We start from the raw sequence: 20,771 nt of genomic DNA on the forward strand, positions 1-20,771 counted from the left end.
AAGAATGAAATGGCCCACTTGCTTACACCATACACAAAAATAAACTCAAAATGAATTAAGGATTTAAATGTGAGACCTGAAACCATAAAAATAATAGAAAAGATCACAGGCAGTAATTTATCTGATATTGGTCATAGCAACATCTTTTTAGATTTGTCTCCTGAGGCAAGGAAAACAAAAGCAAAAATAAACTGTTGGGGCTAAATCAAAATAAAAAGCTTCTACATAGCAAAACAACCAACAAAACCAAAAAACAACCTACTGAATGAGAGAAGATATTTGCAAATGATATATATGATAAAGGGTTAGTATCTAAAACATACAAAGGGCTTATACAACTCAACGCCAAAAGCAAGTAATCTAATTTTAAAAAAGGCAGAAGACATGAACAGACATTTCTCCAAAGATGGCCAACAGACACATGAAAAAACGCTCAACATCACTCATCATCAGGGAAATGCAAATCAAAACCACATTGAGATACCACCTCATACCTGTAGAATGGCTAAAATCAAAAGCTCAAGAAATAAGTGTTGGCAATAATGTGAAGAAAACAGAACTCTCCTGCACTACTGGTGGGAATGCAAACTGATGCAGCTACTGTGTTAAACAGTATGGTGGCTCTTCAAAAATTAAAAATAGAACCATCCTACAATCCTGTAATTGCACTATTGAGCATTTACCCAAATACAAAAACATTAATTTGAAGGGATATGTGCACTCCTATATTTATTGTAGCATTCTTTATAATAGTAAAATTATGGAAGCTGCCCAAGTGTCCATCAACAGATGAATGCATAAAGATGTGGTATATATATACAATGTGTGTGTGTGTGTGTGTGTGTGTGTGTGTGTGTGTGTGTGTGTGTGTGTGTAATGAAACCTTGCCATTTGCAATATGGAGGGAGCTAGAGATTATAGTTCTAAGGAAACTAAGTGAGTCAGAGAAAGTCAAACACCATGTTATTTCACTCATATGTGCAATTTAAGAAACAAATAAACAAAGGAAATAAAAGACAAACCAAAAAACAGACTCTTAACTATAGAGAATAAACAGTTACCAGAGGGGAGGTGGGGGGATGAGTGAAATAGGTGAAGGGGATTAAGAGTACACTTATCATGATGAACAATGAGTAATATATAGAATTGTTCAATCATTTTATTATACACCTGAAATAATATAACACTACATGTTAACTACATTGGAATTAAAATTTTTAAAAATTAAAAAATAACTTCTGTGCTACAAAGAATACTATCAAGAAAATTATAAGACAACCCACAGAATGGGAAAAAATGTTTGCAGCTCATATATATGATATGAGACTTTTATCCACAATATGTAAAGAATTCTTATAACTCAACAATAAAAAGAAAAATAACCCATTTTTTTTAAATGACCAAAGGATTAGGACATCCATTTCTCCAAAGATATAAAAATGGTTAATAAGGATATAAAAAGATACTCAGCATCAGTAATTAGGAAAATACAAACCCAAATCACAATGATGATAGTTTCTGGTTCAAGATATCAATGGAGGAAGACTCTGAACTCACCTCCTCCACAGAACGTACCAAATTACACCTGTTAATACAATTCCTCCTCAAGAAGAACTGAGAGCTGAAGGAACAACGACTAAACAACCAACGACAAAGAGAATGGCAAGAGAACAGTAAGAGAGATGGAAAGAGGATAGCAAAAAGAACCCCCATCCCTGATGCTGCAAACAGTTCTGGGGAAGAATATTACTGAAGGACTGGGAACGGATCCCTCTGTCCTTAGGCACACAAAAACACCTTAAGTTTAAAAGAATAACTAGAGGGATGTCTGGGTGTCTCAGTCGGTTTAGAGTCTGACTTTTGATTTCAGCTTAGGTCATGATCCCAGGATCATGGGATCAAGCCCCATGTCCGGCTCTGGGCTGAGCCTGAAGACTGCTTAAGATTCTCCCTCCCTCCCTCCCTCTCTCTGCCCCTTTCCCCTGCTCATACATTCTATACACACATACATACATAAGCAAGCAAGCAACTAGCATGTAAAAGAGACAACACTAGAACTCTGTCATGTGGTGGAGGAGCTGCCAGCAATCTATATGGACCGAAAGGACTGGAGAACAACATGGTTTACATTCCCATCCTGCTGTAAAAGCCTAGACCAGAGCAGGGTTCAGATACCATAACAGGGATGTTCCATCATGTTGGTGAGTTTGTGGCTTCAGAGAGCTAAGGGTCCACCTTGTGGTGCTGGGGCACAGAAAACAAGCCATGGATTTCTGAGGATATTTGTTTGTTTTAATTTGTAGTGTTTTATTTTTACCTTTTTTAAATTTGTCTTGTTTTATAACAAGACAAATTGTTATAAAATTGTTATAAAATTTGTCTAGTTTGTTTTTATATTTTTCTTTTTGGTTTTGTTCTTTCTAGTTCTTTTTTTCTTTTCCTTTTTTTTCTTTTCTTCTGTCTTTTTTTATTTTATTTTATTATTATTTTTCTTTACTTGTTGTGTAAAAAGCCCTGGTTTAAAAGAATAACTAGCATTGGGGTACCTGAGTGGCTCAGTCGGTTAAGCATCCAACTTCAGCTCAGGTCACGATCTCATGGTTTGTGGGTTTGAGCCCCATGTCAGGCTCTGTGCTGACACCTCAGAGCCTGGAGCCTGCTTGAAATTCTGTGTCTCATTCTCTCTCTGCCCCTCCCCCACTTGTTCTCAGCCTCTCTCTCTCTCTCTCAAAAATAAATAAATGTAAAAAAAAAAAATTTTAAAGAGTAACCAGCATACACTGCCACAACTCTAGACAGTAAAAGTCACCAAGCACACACAGACTACATAGGGGTCACCATACCCAACTACACTCCTAAACTTTAGGAGAAGTAGCATTTTGCCTAATCTATAGAAAAAAACACAGAAAGTTAAGCAACATAATAAGACAGAGGAATATGCTCCAAAATAAAGAACAAGAAAAAAACCTCACTAAAAAATTAAATGAAACAGAGAGAAGCAATATGCCAGATAAAGAATTTAAAGTAATGATTGTTAAAATACTCATGGGGCTGGAGAAAAGAATGGAAGAACTCAGTGAGAGCTTCAATAAAGAGATAAAATATATTTTTTAAAAAAGAGAGTTGAAAAATATAATAACTGAAATAAAAGACATACTAGAGGGAATCAACAGTAGTTTAGAAGATGAAGAATGTGTCAGCAATCTGGAAGACAGACTGATGGAAAGCACACAAGCTGAACAGCAAAAACAAAAGAGAATTTTAAACAATGAGAACAGATTAAGATGTTTCTTAGACAACAGCAAGTGAACAAACATTCACATTACAAGGGTCCCAGAAGAAGAAGAAAGAGAAACGTACAGATAACTTATTTGAAGAAACAATAACTGAAAACTTCCCAAATCTGAGGAGGAAATAGACATCTAAGTCCATGAAACAAGGAGAATTACAAACAAAGTGAACCCAAAGAGGTCCACACCATGGCCCATAATAATTAAAATATCAAAGGTTAAAGACAAAGAGTAAATCCTAAAAGCAGCAAGAAAGAAACAAAAAATTACTACAAGAGAAAAACTATGAGACTATCAGTGGATTTTTCAGTAGAAATTCTGCAGGCCAGAAGGAAGTGGCATATATAGTCAAAGTGCTGAAAGAAAAAAACCTTACACACATGAATACTCTACCCAGCAAGGTTATCATTCAGATTTGAAGGATAAAAATTTTCCCAAACAAAGGATAAAGGAGTTTCTGACCACTAAACAAGCCTTACAAGAAATGTGAAAGGGACTTAAGCGGAAAAAGAATGGCCATAATTAGTTACAAATATATGAATAAAAAGATATGAAATATGACAGCACATAAACTGTCTTTTTTTAAGAATGTGTTTGAATTCAGAGAACTCCCTTCAAAATCAACAAAAACAGGTCAACACCACGACATATCATACTGAAACGCAAAATACAAAGAGAATTCTGAAAGCAGCTATGGACAAATGGGCCTTAACTTACAAGGGTAGACACATAAGGATAGTAGCAGACCTGTCCACTGAAACTTGGCAGGCCAGAAGGCAGTGGCAGGAAATATTCTGAGCGCTGACTAGGAAAAAGATGCAGCCAAGAATCCTTTATCCAGCAAGGCTGTTATTCAGAATAGAATGAGAGAGAAAGACTTTCAAAGACAAACAATAACTAAAGGAGTTCATGACCACTAAACCATCCCTGCAGGAGATCCTAAAGGGGACTTTGTGTGTGGAAAGCAGCAAAGACTCCAAATGACCAAAGACATCACCACAAGCCTGAAACTTACAGATAACACAAAGACACTAAATCCATATATTTCAATAAGTTCTGTAAATGTAAAAGGACTAAATGTACCAATCAAAAGACACAGGGCATCAGAATGGATGCCAAAAAAAAAAAAGATACATCTATATGCTGCCTACAAGAGACTCATTTTAGACTTGAGGATACCTGAAGATTGAAAATGAAGGGATGGCAGGGTGCCTGGGTGGCTCAGTCAGTTAAGCATCCGAGTTCCACTCAGGTCATGATCTTGCAGTCTGTGGGTTCAGGCCCCGTGTCAGGCTCTGTGCTCTGGAGCCTGCTTCAGATTCCATGTCTTCCTCTCTCTCTGCCCCTCCCCCATTTGCACTCTGTCTCTCTCTCTCTCTCAAAAATAAATTAAGTTAAATTAAATTAAATTAAATTAAATTAAAAGAAAGAAAGTGAAGGGATGGGGAACCATCTATCATGCTTTGGGATGTCTATCCACTGATGAATGGATAAAGAAGTGGTATATATACACAATGGAAAACGACCCGGCAATGAAAAAGAATGAAATCTTGCCATTTGCAACAACGTAGATGGAACTGGAGGGTACTATGCTAAGTGAAATAAGTCAGAGAAAAACAGATATAGGTTTTCACTCATATGTGGAAGTAGAGAAACTTAACAGGAGACCAAGGGGGAAGGAAAAGAAAAAAAAATAGTTACAAACAAGGAGGCAAATCATAAGAGACTCTTAAATACAGAGAACTGAAGTTTGATGGGGTGGGGAAAATGTGATGGGCATTAAGAAGGGCACTTGTTGGGATGAGCACTGGGTGTTGTATGTAAGTGATGAGTCTACTCCCAAAGCCAAGAGCACACTGTATACACTATATGTTGGCTAACTTACATAAGTTAAATTATATATTATACATACGTATATATAAGCTAAATTATATATTTAAAAAAAAACAATGTGTTTGAACTGAAATGACCAAATTAATATCGACTGTTATTTACTTAGGATGTTTACATATGAACCTCATGGTAACCACAAACCCAAAACCTATGATAGATACACAAAATATAAATAAAGCCAAACAGAACACTACTGGTACTCATCAATCACAAAGATAGAGAACAAGAGGTTCTCTATCTGCTGGTGGGAATGAAATATCATGCAGCCATTTTGCAAACAGCTTAGCAGTTTCTCAAGAAGTTAAACATAAAGTTACTATGTGGCCCAGCAATTCCACTTCTAAGTATATACCAAGAGAACTGAAAATGCACATCCACATAAAACCTTGTACACACACATTCATAGAAGCATTGTATGTAATAGCCACAAAGTGCAAACACCTCAAATGTCTACCAAGAGATGAAGAGATAAACAAATATGGTATATCTATATAATGGAATGTTCTTTAGCCATAAAATGGAATGAAATACTGATACATGCTACAACATAGATGAATCTTGGAAACATGCTCTGTAGAGAAGCCAGACACAAAAGGTCAGGTATTGTGATTCTACTTATATGGAATGTCCAGAAAAACAAATCTGTTGAGACAGAAAATAGATTAGTGGTTTCCAGGGATCAGTAGAGGGGCAAAACAGGGAGTGACTCCTAATGGACAGATGTCTTTCAAGGTGATGAAAATGTTCTTGGAATTACATAGTGGTGATATTGCACAACTTTGTGATACATGAATACAGAAAACCGCCAAACTTTACACTTTTAAGAAGTGAATTTTATGGCATGGAAATTATATCTCAATGTGTTTAGTTTCAAAAAGAAGATGACCTGAGCCAAAAAGAGAGTCCCCCCCCTTCCCCCACCAGGGTAGCTCTATATATTTCTAAGATATACTGCCCTGGTCCAGCCCAACACTGTCTCACCCCTGGATGACTGCAGTAGTGTCCTAATTGGTGTCCCTGGTTCCACCTTTGCCTCCCCACAGAATATTCTCACATAGCAGCCTACGTCAGATCATGCCACTTTTTCCACTGAAATCCTCCAGTGGCCCACATCTCACACAGCCAATAACCTTTCATTGTCCCTAGAGCCATCTGACCTGCTCCTAGTCACCTCCTACCCCTCTCCCTTGGTCCAGCTATTCCAGCCACAGTGACTTCCTTGCTTCTCTCAGAAGAAAGTGAGCTCATTCTGACTTAAGACTTTATCATTTGGTGTTCTGTCTAGAATTCTCTTCTCTGACATTTCCCCAGGACTCATTCCTTGACTTCATCCATTTCTCCATCGTCTAGCACCAGCAGGTCATTCCTCCAAAGGTCATTTTGTCAGCTGACTGTATCCCCAGCACTAGTAATGCCTGGCAAAGAATAAGAGCTAAATCAATTGTTGTTATCATTGTTACTGTGGGCATTAATAATAACAAGTTGCAGAGGAGGGGAGACTGTGCCACTCCCTTTGAAAGTTGAGGTGCCTCACAAGGATCCATACCTACCGAGAAGGTAACTCTATCTCAGCACAGAAATGGGCCAAAGAAGTACATAGGGGAAGCCAAGATTTACCTCAAAAAACCTTTCAAGGGTGCTTCTGCATATGGGCAAGTAGTTTAGAATGTTATTGATTACATTACATATGTATCCATTACATGGAAGGCTATTCTATAAATTCTTTGCTGCTAGGCCTCGATCTGGTTCTCTTTAAACTCCCAATAGCAGCCTTTCTCAAGCTGTACTATTCATAGAAATTGCCTGAGGATCCTGTTAAAGCGCAAATTGATTCAAGAGGTCTGGGGTGGAGCCTGAGACTCTATGTTTCCAACAAGCTCCCAGACGATGCAGATCCTGCTGGTCCAGAACCACACTTTGAGTGCCAGGATCTTCAGCATCTAGCACAGGGTTTTACAATGTTGACTGATTGATGGACACTGGTGGGTACTCGGTAGGTGGCAAGGCAGAGGGCAGGTTAATAGGGAGAGTTTATAGGCATTAGCAATTAGGGAAGTAGAAGCTAGAGCCTCTCTCTCTCCCTCCCTTTCCCCTTAGTCTTACTAAAAGTTCACTTGCACCCTCAGACACTATCCCTTCTCTGAGTTTTCCATCTTTTACTAAAGTATAGAAAGATAATGTACAATCCTTCCAGACAAATCCCTGCCCTTCACATTGTTGGTGCAGCATGCCCTGGTAGGGTGAACATCTCATCCGGTTCACCTGAGATTTTTCAAGTTTTAGCACTAAGAGTTCCATGACCCCATTTTAAACTGAAAGTCTTGTGTTCTAGGAAACGCCTCAGTCCCAAGAAAACAGGACAGTTGGCCACCCTACCTGTGCAAAGCACTCTGCATAGGGAATACGAACATGACAGGGTCCCGTGTCTGCTCTTGAGGGGTCTGCAATCTAATTTAGGGGGTGGGGTAGGGGGGGTGAAGTTGAACAAAGTTTGTGTGACCTGAACTGCAATGTAATTTTATAGGAAGATCAAAGCCTCTCATAAATCTAGGGAGAAAACTATTTTAGCCCCTAAATTCAAACCAATAATTATTGGGTTCACAGACAGTATGATCTTCGACCCTGAGCATCACATATCATCTGATTCCTTCCTGAAACCACTAAGAAATAAAAGGAAGCTTACTCTGTTTTTGTGCAGAGAGGGGGTAAGGTGGGCCTCATAATTCACTGTGCTAGGCAAAGTAAAGTTAGAAATGAGCTGTTCCTTTGAGCAATGGGTCTATAGCCAGGAAGTGATGCTTTAAAAAAAATGTTCTAAGCCACAGTTCTTTGACCAAGAGAATAAACAATGACAAAAATCCTAGACATTAAGGAAAGTAGTTTTGTTCTAAAAACCTTATATCAACACATATCAGCATGAGCATTCCTGAGATGCTTGCAATCTGGATGGGTTGTTTTTAACTGGTTGTGCCCCTCAGAAGGCCTGGAGAGATCCTTGGTTCCCATAGCACTAATGTACAATCCTTGGGGCCAATGCTGATAAAACCCACTTCTCTCTGTATACCCCACTGCTCAAATAGTAGTAGGTTTTGCATGCTGGCCAAGTATCCAACTGTACATCAGTCTACAAATATTTGTGTACATAAGGCCTCTGCTTCATATCCGCATTTTTTTTTTTTTTTTTACTTTTAAAGATCCTTTCCCACCTGTTGGCTCATATTAGTCTCACACAAAAGTAGGAGGCTTGTAAGTTAGACATCATTAGGCTCACTACATAGCTAAGACAGAATGGCACCACAGAAGAAGCAGGATACTGAGCATTTAAACATTCCTGTTTGCATTTAGCTCCACCTCTTTCCATTGGAAAGCCTTGGGCAAGCCACTCTTCTTAGAACCACCATTATCTCCTCTAAAAAATAAAGATAATAATTCCATCTTTGGGGCATTTAGGGAGTGTGACTACCCAGAAGAGGTACTTAATAAAGTTATTAGGAAACTAAATCCCATAGAAGTAACTGAAACTCCTAAGGTCACACATCTGACTTTTGCAGGACAAAAACCCAGGTACATGTCCTAACTTCCAAACTAGTATTGTTTTCACTAGACCAAATTGTCCCAGTGATTCAGTGACTAATCCAGTTATGCCTGACATCATCAGCCAACTATGATCCTTTATGTGGCACGTGACTTCATTTAAGTTCTCAAGTCTTTTGCTCATTAGAAAAAAAAAATGCTGATGGCAGAAAACAAAAAGCTGTGAATCACAGTGGATACGGAATTTATCACACAACAGGACTAGATTCCTGCATATGGGCAAGAATGTTAGCTTCAGGGAGTCAGATGCAATGTGGGGTGCTCCCCAGATTACCAATTTCTGCAGCTCTAGAAGGTTCCACAGCATCCAATCTTGGTTCCACGTGTAGGAAGAGGCCTTCACCACTAGCATTTATGGCACGACCAGAATGTCTCACCAACATGGAGATTGGATGCATTCCAACAGGTAGCTGGCGTGTCTGACAGACCACATTCGTTTGGTTTGAGAAAATAACTCTGCAATTCGTTTTGTTCACTGTAACATCCAAGGCCTGAGGGTCATTAGAGAAACTAGTTCCAAAAATATAAACTAGTAGGTCCTTGTCACCATCTTAAAGAAGGAAAAAGATAAAAAGAACAAAGTTCTCATCACTCAGTGATATAACTCCATTCAAGAAAACTGTCTCTAAAATCAAAGGTTCATTCCCTCTCACCTTCCCCTCCCAAAATTCAAGGAGTTGAGTGCTGACTCAAATATTAAGCATCTGTATTTATCAGTACAGTATACAGCCCCCTTTTGAAATTTTCTCTAATATTAAGAGATCACTAGTCAATTTTTTAATGAAAAAAATGAAAATAAACAACATTTCAAAACAAGGGACAAAAAGAAAACATTGTAGGTTACCAAAACTCTACCTGATTCCATTTCAAACCATGACCATAGCATTTAGATTGGACAAAAAAAATACTTTCTGCTGCATCTCACAACGTCCACCCCATGAACTGATGCCCCTTCCCAAGTACATGGTCTTTAACAAATCACTCTGAGTCTGAAGTTCATGACCACCCCAAGGCCAAGTCACAAGTCATACCAAGGGAATACCACACAGAGTGGACCTGGGGAGTTGACCCTTCAAGATACTGGAAAGAACAGGAACCTGAGCAATGGGCTGGTATGTCATTCACGTGCACAACCACCTGAAAAAAAGGCAAAATAATTAAAGGCAAATGTATACATTTCATGTGCTCCAGAGTATTCATAAAGCACTTGTGAAATTTGCCCAAATTAACATGTTTAATGACTCATTTCTTCTCTTTCTTCTATTTCCCAGTAACAAACCCTAATGAATGATTCAAACATGTTAGGCTTTCTTAAAATAATGGTAAGTATGCTGAAATCTAACATTTCTACAATATGCTAAATCTTGAGTAAATTTCCTCCCTGTAGTAAATTTAATAAAATTCAAACTGCACAAGGACCTTTTTTTTTATCATTCTAGATTATATTCAACTGGATACTTGTGAAAAGTCCTTTCTTTGCTGGTACATGCCAACAAAGTAGGCACCTTCCTTCCATCATACTACATAGATATGTTACTGAAGAATACAGTGTACTTGGACATTGGTTTGGGGTCTTTTGTCCTCAAATGGTAGGTCCCCAGTAGGAGACTACATGACTTTTCCTCTCACTGTTACTAATGTTAATCTGGTAGAATTCTACAATACTTAGAGATGAGGAAGGTGAAAAAGATGGGACTTGTTGGATGCTCTACATATAAAACATGGATTAAAAGCACACACCATAGGAGCACCTGGGTGGTTCAATCGGTTGAATGTCAGACTCTTGATTTTGGCTGAGGTCATGGTTTCACAGTTTCTGGGATCAAGCACCGCAATGAACTCTGCCTACTTGACCCCCAGCCTGCTTGGGGTCCTGTTTCTCTATCTCTCCCCCACTTGTGCGCATGTTCATTCTCTCTCTCTCTCTCAAAATAAACTTAAAAAAAAAAAGCACACACTACATTATAATACTGTAGGGAAAGGATATTGGGATGGCATGAAGGCAGAGGTAATAAACAACATTTCAGTTTTGGGGTGCCTGGGTGGCTCAGTCAGTCAAGCATCCAACTTTGGGTCAGGTTATGATCTCATTGCTTGTGGGTTCGAGCCCAGTATCAGGCTCTCTGCTATTAGCACAGAGCCGACTTTGGATCCTCTGCCCCCTCTCTCTGCCTCTCCCTCACTCTTCTCTCTCAAAAATAAATATTAAAAAAAAAGAACATTTTCATTTTACCCACTTTATTCATAAACACACACAAAATATAATCAAAATGTTGGCAACTATTAATCTTTGGTTTGGATACTGAAGTACTGGTTATATTATTCTTTATAGTTTTCTTATTTTACAATTTTCTCAAAAGGAGATGACTTATAACAAGAATATGGTCAGATGAGAAATACAAAAAGATATTGTTAAATGTTTGTTTATTATTTATTTTGAGACAGCGTGAGCAGGGGAGGGGCAGAGAGGGAGGGAGAGAGAGAATCACAAGCAGGCTCCACCCTGTCAGCACAGAGCTTGACGCAGGCGTGAGATCATGACCTGAGCCAAAGTCAAGAGTTGGACACTTAACTGACCGAGCCATCTGGTGCCCCAAAAAAAGACATTTTAAAGAGGAAAAGACACTGACTTAGCTCATTTACTTTCCAGTCCCACTGTGTGGAGGTATAAATCCTTTGTAGCCAGAGAGGCTCTCCATTTTTTGTACCATAATAATAGCATCGATAAGTGTAATAATAGGATGCTGTGTTTACAAAGAACTTATATTTTTGGAGTGTTTTTCATGCACCATGGAAATAGAAAGATGACAGCCATAATCATCTGCTTAATGCATTGGAAAACTGATCCTTGAAACTGGTCCACGTTACAAAACAGGAAGAGACTGAGACACTTGAAACTACTACTTGTACTTTGGGTGGGCCATCCACTCTCACCTGAGTGCACTGGTTGGCAGTAACCAACATGTCTCCAAATATGGGTCCAAGAAAAACTCCACCATCATAGACCACACGCATGGTTGCCTCAGGGTTCACTCCAGTTAGATTCTCATCAGAGACCTGAGATGGTTACATTTCTGGTGAATTCTGTGATAAAACAGAAGTCTAATCTAATGGAAGTTTATATGTAATGACAAAGTGTCTTTTCACATTTTATTGAAGGTAACCAGATAGCTAGAAGGTGAAGATGGGGTGACAAGGGTTGAAGCCTGGAAACATAAAAGTAACAGCTCGTGAAACCCCAATAGACTAGACGAATATCTATTTGCAAGCAGAGTTGTCAAAAAAGGCACAAAAAACAGTCTTCTCTGTCTTGAGATATTTTGTTTCTATATGCTTTTCTATTTTATATGTTTGTAGTCCAAAATATTAAAATAAAAGGTAAGGGAAAAAAGTTCTATGAGAGGATTCTCATCCTTCTTCCAACTCCACTCCAGTATTTTGTTTGAAAACCAAATGACCTACAATACCATGGAACAGGGATAAAATTTCAGCTTGGGTTTCATTTTGTAATAACCAAATGCTAGATGATCATTAGATTATTTTTTAAAACCCTAAATATGCAAGAGCATCTGGTTTTGTCGTTATCCAGAGACAGCAAATCCTTTTCTAAACTTCCTTCTGCTGTGCCATCTGCCTCCATGATAATCTAAGTCAATCACATCTGCTTAAATTATCCAATAACAGATGTAAAATTATTATATGGTGGACACTGACCAACAACTACCTACCCTAAGTTAGGGAAGGAGATGTTGGGTTTAAACTGCTTTTTTAGGGACATGAGATACAAAACATGTCTTGAAAACTTCCCAAAAAAAGATCATTGAACCCCTTTACTTGAATATTAGAACAAAATTGATAATTTGTGACAGTTTTCATTCATGTAATTCTGGGGGTTTTTTTCCACAAAATTGCTTCAGAACACCAAATCCACACTACCAAAAGGGATACCATACATACCCTGATGAAATTGGGCAAATCTCCAACCTGGTTGGACCAGGAGAGGGTCCACACACGTTCGTAGCAAGACTTCAGATCCTCCATTACAGTGAAGTCACTGACGTTGAGGTACCTAGATGTAAAGTTATCGGCATTGTTCTGTAAGAGCTTGCGCAGGTGACTAGCTGAAATACTCACAGGAACATCTGTGGGACAAGATTTTGATACATAAAAAAAAGATACTAATAACCACACAGGGTTTCATCATTAAAATTACAGAGAATAAGTGTCAAGATGCCCACTAAATATGCAGAAGACCCTCAAGTTCAAACTATGCTTTCAAGAGAAATCCCAGCCCAGTTAAACCATTTGTTTCCTACAGCAAATACAAGTAGCTGCCTACTTTTTACATTGTGATACCTTTAATCAGGATCCCATCTCACAGCAAACACAGAGCATAGTCACATCAGACAAAACTATCTCAACTGTCAACTCAAAATTTACACTCCAGACACCCTGGTAATGCCTGAAAGCCTAATTAAATAGTGGGTTTTCCCTGGAAAAACTTAGCCGACCCTGTGAACAGAGAAAAGCTGGCCACTTTTCACAGGGAGGAGGGGGGAGGGGTAGGCGCACAGCAGCTGACACCCATAAAAACTTAGCCAACCCAGCTGAGGAATGTTGGCATTTCACTTTGGTTTCTCTATTAGAATTCTTTTAAGCTCAACCACCTGCTTCCCCATTCCACATCCCCACAGAGAAATAACAGCACTCTGTGCTTAAGCCCTGCTTGTGTTTGAACGCTGATTCTTGCTTTACCAAAAGTTTCCATTTCATTAGCTACTCCCAACAGCCCTGTGAGGTAGGTCATTTGGGTATCCTAACACCTAACTTTAGAGATGAAGAGAATGAGACCCAATGAGATTCAGAAGCTTGCCAACCAAGCGAGACAGAATTACACTTAACCCAGAATACCTTCCAACTACTCAAGAGTCTTCCTCTTGAATTCCACACTGCCTTAGAGTGTTAATAATACACCACTATATTTCTAAAGGACAAACAAGATTCTCCTCCTTTTAAAAAAATGTTGTTCTGGGGTGCCTGGGTGGCTCAGTCAGTTGAGCATCCGACTTCGGCTCAGGTCATGATCTCATGGTTCATGGGTTCAAGTCACTCACTGCTCACTGCTATCAGACTCACTGATAGGACACACTGCTATCAGAGTAGAGCCCACTTTGGATCCTCTGTTCCCCTTTCTGCCCCTCCCCCACTCACTCTCAAAAGTAAATGAACATTAAAAATCATAATAATAAATTTAAGAAGGTTGTTCAACATTTACCTAATGGGGCCATTGCCACTTCCAAAGGCCAAGTTAAGGCGGACTTTCCTGGATTGTTTTCAGTGAAGTGAAGAGCATCACAATAGAACATGGTGGCAGGAGGAGTATGTGCAGACAGGCTGCAGCTCATGAAAAGGGAAGCAAGACCCAGGGATGGGGCTTTCATTGACACAGGGCACTATTGGCACCTACCCTTTATCAGACTCCAATAGCCCATGGCCTTCAACTTTTTCTAAGTGGCCCTCTTAAAACACACCTTTCCTCTCACCCAAGAAGATTCTCGCCAGTCTAGCATCTTTCTTCTTGGGAGAGCAAAAGACTTTTGGACCACGTGCCAATTTTTATACAGCCACTCTTGCACTCTCCTGAGCCTCCTTTCCGATTCTCCTGTGGTTTTACCAAATAAATGGCCTTCACTTCTATTCCTTGTTCTTTGTGAAATGTGTTTATTCTTGAAGATTTAGAAAAGGTTCTACACTAATCACATTGAAAGCTCTTTCTACATTGTTATGACCACTGACATTCTCAATAGCATATGGTGTCACCATGGAGTTTACTTTGGAAGGACCATGGCTACTGTAGATCTTGGCCTAGGACTGATCTGATAAATACCTGAGTTCACATCCAGACCCTGCCATCAACTACTTGTATGACCTCTGGGCAAGTTCCAGTATATTGGGCTCAATGGTGGCCTTCAGAAAAATAGGTCAATGCCCTAATCCCTGGAACCCATGAATATTTCCTTATAAGGCAAAAGAGTACATATTATACTATGTTGCAAAAGATGTGGTTAAGGATCTTGAGAAGAGGAGTTTATCCTGGGTTACCCAGGAAGGCTCTAAACGCAATCATATATATTGCTATAAAAGAGAGACAGAGGAGGTTTTGAGACAGAAGAGGAAGAGACACTGTGACCACAGGAATTGGAGTGACTTAGCCATGGAATGCAGGCAACCACCAGAAGCTGGAAGAGGTATGAAACAGACCCTCCCCTAGAGCCTTCGGAGGGAGTGTGGCACTGCTGACGACTTGATTTTGGATCTGTGGTCTCCAGAAATGTGAGAGAATAAATTTCTATTATTTTAACCCACGAAGTGTGTGGCGATTTGTTATGACTGTCCTAGGAAGCTAATCCGCAGAGTTTCTACATCTATAAAAAGTTGGGATATTAACAATAATATGGTACTGTTTTTGTCCAGATCTTTAATTTTAAGGTCACTTTCAAATGCTGGAGAAATCAACAAAACAACTTTAAGACTGTCACTCTTCCTGACAATCTCTCAAGATGTTGTTCACCTGGGAATGCCCCTAAAAATGGAAATGAGAAATTGGTGCACTCCAGTTGCCCCTTTACCAGGAATCACTGTAGTAGGGAGTTGGATGCGGAAGTATCCTCCTAAAGGTGGACTTGCCCTCTGTATTCTCTGTGTTGTCACCTGGACCAGCCTGGGCTCTTCTTCTTCACCTTCAGTGGGCAGAGAGCTGTGGCATGTTAAAACCAAAGCATTAAGCACAGTAACCATCAAGAAGTGTCACTCTAGAAAGAACAGAACTCCATCTCGCAGACCAAGTAGTCTGCTGTGTTTCCAGGACACAATCTCAACCTCCCAAATATTGGGCGTCCCTGTCCCATCATGGAAGAAGTGTAGCGTAAATATTAGGGTTCTTTCAGAGTGTTCTACCCTTCCCCTGCACTGATCCTGGGAACACATGGACGCAGAGTAAAAAGTGACGACTCTGGCCTCCACCCCTCTGGTCCTGAAGCACCGAGGGGACAGAGAACTTGGCATCCTCCAATCCCACTTGCATCACCAATGAGGAGTCAGTGCCCTGTTCCACAGATGCTTCCCCACTCTCTATCCCCGCCTGAAACACAGGCCACTCCATCTAGCCAACTGCTTAGCTAATGCCTGTGTACACACTGCCTACCAAATCTTGCCTTTAATATAATAAATGGGCCAAACAAATCATGACACACTATGAGACAGAATACCATTCAGCCAATGAAATCACATTTTAGAAAAATTATCACATTGCCCATTAATGATATGGGGAAATACTTAATTCATACCATTATGTGAAGAAGGTACATTGCCAAATATAATATGTAATTTATGGTCCCAATTTGAGGTTTAAAAAGCAAATACAGAGAGCCAAAGCATAAGAAACTCTTAAAAACTGAGAACAAACTGAGGGTTGATGGGGGGTGGGAGGGAGGGAAGGGTGGGTGACGGGTATTGAGGAGGGCACCTTTTAGGATGAGCACTGGGTGTTGTATGGAAACCAATTAGACAATAAATTTCATATATTGAAAAATAAATAAATAAATAAATAAAAATAAAAAGCAAATACAGCACCAGGGTGGCTCAGTTGGTTAAGCGTCTGACTTTGGCTCGGGTCATGATCTTGTGATTTGTGAGTTTAGCCCCGCATCGGGCTCTCTGCTGTCAGCAAGGAGCTCACTTTGGATCCTCTGTCCCACTGTCTCTCTGCTCCTCCCCTGCTCACTCTCTCAAAATAAATAAATAAACTTTAAAAAAATGAAAAGCAAATACGGTATAGAGTGTACATATTATATATACAAAAACTGCTTAGGAAAAATGGATAGAAGATGAATCCAGAGGCACCTGGGTGACTCAGAGCATCTGACTCTTGGTTTCGGCTCAGGTCATGATCTCATTGTTTCTTGAGTTCGAGCCCCACGTCGGGCTCTGTGCTGACAGCATGGAGCCTAATTGGGATCCTCTGTCTCCCACTCTCTCTGCCCCTCCCCCAGTCACACTGTCTCTGTCTCAAAATAAATAAACTTAAAAAAAAATAATATGCGTCCAACATGTTAGAAGTTATCTCCAAGCAGAGGGATTATGAATGATTTTTTTTTACCTTTTTCTAAGTCTTTTCTGTATTTTCTAAATTTTCAACAATGAACACATATGATTTCATCAATATTATCTGAGAACTACATGTTGATGTACGTAAGTACAACTATAAACAGATAGTGATGGTGTCTGCATTGGGGGATGAAGCTAGCAGAGGCCAGGCCAAGGGGGTCCTTTCTTGCTGAGGTGGGAGACTTCCAGAAGTAGTTAAGGGACTTGAGGAAATCTCAGGAAGGCATGTTGCCAGGACCATTCTATTCTGGATCTGTTCACAGTAACCTAAATTAGCCTCTAGCCTGAGTTAAAGCTTTGGCACTTAGAATGCAGGACTACAGCCTGGCTAAGATGGCTGGCTGCCCCTCCACCTCAGCTCTGTCACTCCTTGATTCTATTGATGGTTTTCACATCTTTCCCACCCAGAGGGGCCTGGAACGCAGAGTCAAGGAAAGTAGACCACAGATTCAAGCTCTCTGCCCCTGTCTTTTATATGCCATCCCAAGCATGGTATGTATGAGTAGGACTCATTTTGGAACATGTTAGAAAACGATGGAAAGAAAATTTTTAAAGGCAGAGCGTCTTAATTCTTCCATCCTATTAGGGTTTAAGTGAAAAATTAAAAGAACGAACTAGAGCATACATGTGTCCAGGAGTTTGGAGGAGCCTGATACTTCGTTACTGCTTTGTAAACTGGGGATAGACTCTGTTGACTATTAAGAAGCAACGCTTATGGGCATCTAGTGCCATCTGGTGGTAAATTCTTAGAAACAGCTATTTTTATTCCTTAGAGTATTTCATTTCACCTTAAGAGAGTCCAATAAGATTAATACATGGAAAATGAATGAGGGGAGTGAACAGAAAACAGTGGTAATGGGAACTGCTGAACAGCATAAAAATACAAGTACTTTAAAACATTCACTAGAAATTAGTTCTCAAAGCATAGTCCCCAGGCCAGTAGAATCAGCATTGCCTGAGAGCTCATTAGAAATGCAAATTACCAGACCCCCCCTTCAAACTTAGGGAGTTAGAGATGAAGTGGTTAGGGCTGAGCAATTTGTGTTGTAACAAGACTTCCAGGTGAGTCTGCTCCTGCATTCCTAAAACTGAAAACTGTAGCATTAAGCAACAAGTCAGGTAGCTCTTCCTGATTAAAATCCCACCTCTGTGTCCCCACAGGTCAACTAACAATCCTAAGAAGGGACAAGTAAGCAGAGACCTCTCCCTACCTTGCAGTGATGAGTGGGAGCTCCTGGCCACACCCTGCCAACCAAAAGCTTACGTTGTAGACCGGAGGGGATCCCACCACAGAGAGCGACTCCACCAGATTCCCACCTGGGCAAGCTGTTCCAGAATCTGCTTGGGAAACTAGAGACCAATGATCTGATCATTAGCAAGCAACTCAAGATGGAAGGCTCAGTGCGTGGGAGATCCCAACTGCAGATGCTGAGTTACTTAGGTCTCAACACACATTTAAAGCAGAGGTTCCTACCTATCTGCCACCATGAAAAGCAAATGAAGAGTAGGTAGAAGGAGTCAGTTCATACCAAAAGGAAAATATAAGGGCATGGTTTAGGGAGACAAAAACGAATTCCATAGCAAAGTTTGATAAGCCCCAACCCAGACAAACATCCCTCCCTAGGCTGTTGGAGGCACCCACACAGAGATAACCCATCGTCGTGTGGACTGCTACCCCTTCCTTCTTCCCTTTCCAAGGCCACTGGCAACTCCAGGAATGTACAGCTAATCTTCTTCAGGAACACTGAGCACACAGACACATACTGGAGGTATGTGAGTGTTCATCAACAGCATGAGTCAGCATGTGTGCAGAAAAAGTGCAAGCTGTGAAACAGACTACTGTTAAAATCCTGATTTTGTACTTCCATTTGGCTAAATATAGTGTCTCTGTCTCCTCTGTAAAGTGGGAATCACAATACATCAGTCTGCATGGCAGGGAGAGTTTAGTGAGGTGGCAGAATTTAAATGACCAGCACAATCTATTTTAATATCTTCTTCCCCTGGGTAAAGGATACCTTCTCCCCCAAGACTGTACAATGGAGACATTGGACAGTGTAAAGGCAACATCTTGACATGCCCCAGGCGTATTTAGCACAACATCAGGCACACAGTAGGTGCTCAATAAATGTTTATTTGCTCAGCAGGGTATAGAGTCATTGAAGGCTTGGCTCTGGTTTCCAGATTGCAATCTCCCCTATACCCCAGCTGCGTGATTTGGGACAAGATACTCAAACCCTCTTAGTTTTGGTTTCCTCATCTATAGAGTGGAGATAATAGGACCACTTCACAGGGTTCTGAGATCTAAATGAGAAGTAAATGGTAGCCACCGCTAGATAAAAGCAGCTTTCACAGAGAAGATTAGGTGAGAGAATATAAAGTATGAAGTACGAATATCGGGCCCAATTGTATAGAGTTCATCTTGCCTTTAAATAATCCTCAAAGCAAAGTCATCACCAGCAGGGAACCTAGACAAAGTGGGAAAGAGGCAGCTTTACCCAAGCCACCCTGCCCTTCCTGCCTCCCTCTTCACCTCTCCCCTAGATGGTTCTACATACTGGAGCATCTGATGGCTAAAAGGTGGGGGCAGTGAGAAGGTGCTATAGATCCTGGGCTTCCCCTTGGGAGCAGGGAAAGAGTATCATCTAGTTCTGAGTTTCCCAGCCGGTGGGTTCAAGCACATGAAATATTGATCCCCTCAGCACTCTGGGAATCTAGATGGCATTTAGGGGGTCACCAGGCCCCAGCCAGTTGTCTTAGACCCCAAGAAATTCAAGTAATTATCCCAGCACACCGTGTGAATATTGTCATCGTCTAAATGTGCCATAACATGAACAGCGTTTGAAATAACTCAATCTGATCCAGATGCCCCAAAAGCACTTAAACCAATGAAACAGGTAAGAGAATTCTGAGGGGTGCCTGGGTGGCTCAGTCAGTTGAGCATCTGACTCTTGATTTTGGCTCAGGTCATGATCTCTTGGTTGTGGAATCGAGCCCTGCATCGGGCCTCACATTGCACATTGGGCCTGCTTGAGATTCTCATTCATTCTCATTCTCTCTCTCTCTCTCTCTCTCTCTCTCTCTCTCCCACCCCCCCCCCTTATGTCCTTCCCTTACTCTCTCAAAAAAAAAAAAAACCATGGAATTTTGAGGAGTATCATAAAGTGATGAGATTTCAGGGCTGAAAGTGAGTCCTCTTGCCACCCACCCCCAAGCTCTTCTGCCCTCAGCTCTGCAGTTTTCAGGCAAAAGACTAAAAAAGAGAAAAGGGAAAGTGAGCAAAAGTTGGAAGCCTGGGAGCTCCACCAGCCTCAGTCAAACCCCTGATGAGCTCTTGGTCCCCAAGACTCGTGGGCAACCAAGGCCAAGGGAGGTTACTGTGCCTAGGGGACCTCAAGGGGGATTTGATGGAGAAAAGAGCCAGCCAGGCCTGAGCTCTGAATACTAAGTGGGAGGAATCTGGATGGGCAGAAAGCAAGACAAGCCTGTTCTCATGATGACAGTTACTCTCTCCCTTTATCTGAGTCTGCCTTGAAGGCATAAATGAGACCTTTAGCCCATTTATAGGGCAAGATATTACCTTGTTCCTTCCAGCACTTTGCATGACAGATATTAATTCATGGGGAGGTGGAGAAATCCTGCTGGACTAATAATAGTAATAATAACTGCTTATATTATTGAGCACTTACCATGATCTAGGACCAGTAATGACTTCATTACATTATACTTCAGTTAGCTTTCACAGTAATTCCATAAGATAGAGCCCTGATTGTGCCCATTTTACAGATGAGGAAACCAAGTCTTCTTAGCATAAAAGTGGTAAAATTGGGG

General features: G+C 40.5%; 1 protein-coding gene across 1 annotated transcript in view; it reads right to left on the minus strand.

Annotated features, from left to right (window-relative positions):
- The window catches only part of PKHD1 (PKHD1 ciliary IPT domain containing fibrocystin/polyductin), a 474,729-nt gene that overhangs the window by 417,661 nt on the left and 36,297 nt on the right, over positions 1-20,771 (minus strand). The window contains exons 21-26 of the mRNA XM_042939031.1: positions 18,155-18,293; positions 15,407-15,534; positions 12,735-12,919; positions 11,712-11,834; positions 9,809-9,914; positions 9,052-9,327 (exon numbers count right to left, since the gene is read on the minus strand). Coding sequence (XP_042794965.1) covers positions 9,052-9,327; positions 9,809-9,914; positions 11,712-11,834; positions 12,735-12,919; positions 15,407-15,534; positions 18,155-18,293 — 957 coding nt within the window. The remainder of the gene's footprint in view (positions 1-9,051; positions 9,328-9,808; positions 9,915-11,711; positions 11,835-12,734; positions 12,920-15,406; positions 15,535-18,154; positions 18,294-20,771) is intronic.

The sequence above is a fragment of the Panthera leo genome, chromosome B2 (assembly GCF_018350215.1).
Source record: "Panthera leo isolate Ple1 chromosome B2, P.leo_Ple1_pat1.1, whole genome shotgun sequence".
NCBI lineage: Eukaryota > Metazoa > Chordata > Mammalia > Carnivora > Felidae > Panthera > Panthera leo.